At 38.2% G+C, this 4,196-nt stretch overlaps 1 protein-coding gene across 1 annotated transcript in view; it reads left to right on the top strand.

Moving 5' to 3' along the window:
• LOC106109132 (receptor-type tyrosine-protein phosphatase N2) overlaps nt 1-4,196 on the top strand; it is a 13,413-nt gene that overhangs the window by 7,744 nt on the left and 1,473 nt on the right. Inside the window, exons 16-22 of the mRNA XM_013290534.1 lie at nt 157-302; nt 934-988; nt 1,283-1,504; nt 1,810-2,007; nt 2,523-2,689; nt 2,901-2,954; nt 4,129-4,193. Coding sequence (XP_013145988.1) covers nt 157-302; nt 934-988; nt 1,283-1,504; nt 1,810-2,007; nt 2,523-2,689; nt 2,901-2,954; nt 4,129-4,193 — 907 coding nt within the window. The remainder of the gene's footprint in view (nt 1-156; nt 303-933; nt 989-1,282; nt 1,505-1,809; nt 2,008-2,522; nt 2,690-2,900; nt 2,955-4,128; nt 4,194-4,196) is intronic.

The following is a 4,196-nucleotide window of genomic DNA, read 5'->3' as shown; positions in this document are numbered from 1 at the left end:
GGAACTAAATTAGGAAGACGAGAAAGAACCAGAATTAAAAAAAATATACTTTTTATATAAAAAAAGCTTTCTTTCGATAAACACGAGAATTATGATTACTATTTCGAAAACAATAAATTATTTGATAGCTAATATAATAATATTTATGACACCCAGGAGTTATGCCGCGCGCGCATGTCGGGCAAGTGGTCGGGGCAGCCGCCCGCAGCGCCCCCGCACGCCGATGCCCCGCAACGCATCACCTCGCTGTCCAAGGAGCCTGAGGGGAATTCACCCTCTACTCGATCTAGTACCTCCTCCTGGTAAATCATGCAATTTAATCCATTAAAATTAAAACTAGCCAACATACTGTGTAATATTTGGGAACTAATGTCCAGTAGTAGATTAACACAGACTGATGATAGACTTGACTAAAATTACGAGCGTGGAGTGTTACACAGATAGAGGTAGACCTAGAAAAAGATAGATTGTGTGAAAGGTGATATGACCAAAAAGAGAGTGGTAACTGAGATGACGGATGATAGAGTTATTTGGAGGACGAAAACCCGGTGCGGCGACCCTACGTGAGCAGTCCAAGGTACGGGAGATGTTGACGATGATGTTTAAAGTTAGTGAAGGTGTTAATCTTTAGGACATGTAATTAATTCTTCAACAAAAAAAAGAACATCACGGATAAATATAAACCAGCAGATTTGTATTTCATCTGATGTTATGAGCAGGACTATTCAATGTCATATTTGTTCACGGGATTTAATATCCAGTTTACACGGGCTAGAAAAAAACATCCTGTGTGAAATGTTTCTTATTCTGTGATCGATAGAATTCCCATTATGATAGAAAGTATTGGATTTGATTTTTCTGTTTAAATTGTTGTTTTTATACAATGACATGATTCAGTGAATCACATGTTTTAACTGATTACATTGTTATTAGGAGCGAGGAACCCGCTCTAACGAACATGGACATATCGACCGGACACATGGTCTTGGTGAGTACCTGATAAAGAATGAAACGAAGGACATTGTACAAATTTAATAAAATAAAAAGTTTATACGCATGATTTAATGTAATATTATTGTATAATAACTGCTATGTCATTTAATTATTCCTTTTAATTCCAAAAATTTGAATTAACGATCGAAGTGACGATAGCGAGAGCCACTTGGTGCGAATTTAATATAAAAAAATCTCGACTAAGAAATCTTTCGATCGACACAAAATAGTGTGTGTTTACGCTTTATTATGTTAGTATAGATTATAAATTATTGCTTTTTTTTACTAGGCGTATATGGAAGACCACTTGCGCAACAAGGACCGCTTGGAGCAGGAGTGGCGCGCGCTGTGCGCTTACGAGGCGGAGCCCAGCGCGACCGCGGCGGCGCTGCGACCTGACAACACCGGCAAGAACAGATACCCCGATGTCCTGCCCTACGACCACTCGCGTGTCACACTCAACACGCTCACCAACCATCTCGGATCCGACTACATCAATGCTTCTACTATTGTAAGCACTGACTGCTGTGTATATTCGCATAAAATAAATATATGTTACTAGCTTTCGCACGCGACTCCGTCCTTGTGGATAAAAAAAAAACAAAAACATTTTCCAGATCTCCTCTTCATCTATGCCAAATTTCATCAAGATCCGTTCAGCCGTTTGGGCTACAAACTCAACAAACATCTATCTAAACTTTCACATTTATAATCTATCTTTTTACTTGTGCTAACAATTGGCTCAATTAGGTTTAGAAACCACGTTTATACCTAGAGGTTCATACTTTACTTACTTACTTTTTCTTAAATGTCCAGACTGACCACGACCCCCGCAACCCGGCGTACATCGCGGCGGCGGGCCCGCTGGCGCACACCGCGCCCGACTTCTGGCAGCTGGTGTGGGAGCAAGGCAGCGTCGTCATGGTGATGCTCACACGACTCACCGAGAACGGACAGCAGCTCTGCCATCGCTACTGGCCCGAAGAGGGCTCTGAACTATACCACATCTATGAGGTATTATTTCATCTATGTTAATAAGAGGAAGAAATTGTATTTTCGTATGTATTGAAATAACTCAAAACCTACTGGGCCGATTTCAAATATTCTTTTGCTATTAATGTTAACAGGGGGTAACATAGACTATGTTTTATTATTTTAAATTTCACTACATCTTCTTCTTCTTCTTCTGAGGCACTACAGCCGCGTGTGGGCCTGGGCCTGGTCCAGTAAACTTCTCTCTCTCCAGTAATTTCACTACTCCGCAGTAGAAAATAAACTAGTTAAATAAATTACACTTCTACCTGACGACTCTTAAACTCAGATTCATAGAGACGTGCAGCACAAGCATCCTTTAATAGTAAAGATGAAGTTAATTAAAAAAAAAGCTTAACCAAGGACCAAATAGTGAGCAGTTCAATTTATTTTAAGTGTTTAATTAGTGGTAGCCTTTTTTATTTATTGTTCTACTCGTAGCAAGCGTGTTAATACATTTTTTTAAGTCGGATTTATATCTTGTTTTTATAATACAGGTGCACCTCGTAAGCGAGCATATTTGGTGCGACGACTATTTAGTCCGCAGCTTCTACCTGAAGAACCAGCGCACCGGCGAGACCCGCACCGTCACGCAGTTCCACTTCCTCTCCTGGCCAGAGAACGGCGTGCCCGCCTCTACCAAGGCACTACTTGAATTCAGGAGGTACGAAAATGTCAATAAAAATATACAACAAGTCCTACTAGATACCTCAAAGAGTGAGCATTTGGAATAGTTTAAATTGATGTATAAAAGATGGCGCTGTCCCTCAAACTTACGCATGCCAATCGCGATATTGTCGGTCAAAGGTTTTTTTATATAATTTAATGGGGATATTTTTCTATCTTTGACGATATTTAAATAAGTTTGTTTACAGGAAGGTGAACAAGTCATACCGCGGACGATCTTGCCCTATTGTCGTGCACTGCAGGTAAGTGGAGATAAACTAAATAACATTATAAAAATTTCTACAATACTCGTTATTTCATTCCAACGTTTTGAATTCCAAGGTAGATTATACAGGCTGTGATTATTTTGTCCTTTAACGTAAACATTGCAATTATTTAGCATAAAAAAATATAAAACGAAGTTCGTGATATTATTTTTAAGATGTTCAAAGTAAGATCGCGTGTACAACAACGTGACAATCGCATGGACAGATACGCCCCCATACACTTACAGCTTGCGTCTGAACGAACTCAAATTTTGTTATTGCACTACTTTGGGGTGACATCATCGGTACAACAAAACTCGTTATTAACAAACTAGCTTTTGCTCGCGATTCCGTGCGCGTGGGATTAAAAAAACAAAAGTGAGTTGTCTATGTGTTCTTCCAGACTATCCTCTACACCCATACCAAAATTCATCGAAATCCGTTGGTCGTTTAGGTTACAAACTCTAACAAACATCCATCCATCTATCCATCTACACTTTCGCATTTATAATATTAAATATAAAAGTAAAGTAAGTATGATAATATCAACTAGAAACATTCGGAGTACTTGTAGACTTAGACTAGACTAGTTAGACTTAAACTTTTAGAGCAATTTTTTTTATTATTAGTAAACTTGTCAGACGACAGGTAGGATAGACGTAGATAACTACTGACAGTAACTTTATCACGAACTCTATGCGTGATTGTTGTTTATCAGATAGACTATCAGCAAGTCACAAGATCTATACGATTAGTTGTTAGACAGTCAGTGAACTCAGACATTGATAATATGACTGTTTTTATTTATATATCTAGGGAACAAAGAGCAACTTCTTTAAAGAACGCCACCCAAAGCAATTACACCAAATAACACAATTAGTGGTTAACGAATTTACTGTGTATACCTAAAATAAGTTTTGAAAAACATCTAAACATTTGTCATTCGAGACATTTCTGCGAGTTTGCATGACTTTTTTAACCTATATTTAAAGATAAGACAAACAGTCTTGTTAGATTTGTACTTGGAAAATTATTATTGAAATTCATAATTGTGACTTTACATACTTTCCTACTTTAATGTTGAATTTTAAATATTGTAATTTACAATCTTAACAATGAATCTGCAGGTATATGACATTTTTATAAAACTTAACCTTTTAACCGCTAACAGCGATGGTGCCGGCCGTACGGGCACTTACTGCTTGATCGACATGGTGTTGAACCGAATGGCGAAAGGTG

The sequence above is a fragment of the Papilio polytes genome, unplaced genomic scaffold, assembly GCF_000836215.1.
Source record: "Papilio polytes unplaced genomic scaffold, Ppol_1.0 DF821289.1, whole genome shotgun sequence".
Classification (NCBI taxonomy): Eukaryota; Metazoa; Arthropoda; class Insecta; order Lepidoptera; family Papilionidae; genus Papilio; species Papilio polytes.
Note: the sequence above shows the minus strand (reverse complement) of the source record. Positions and strands in the feature narration are given on the sequence as shown.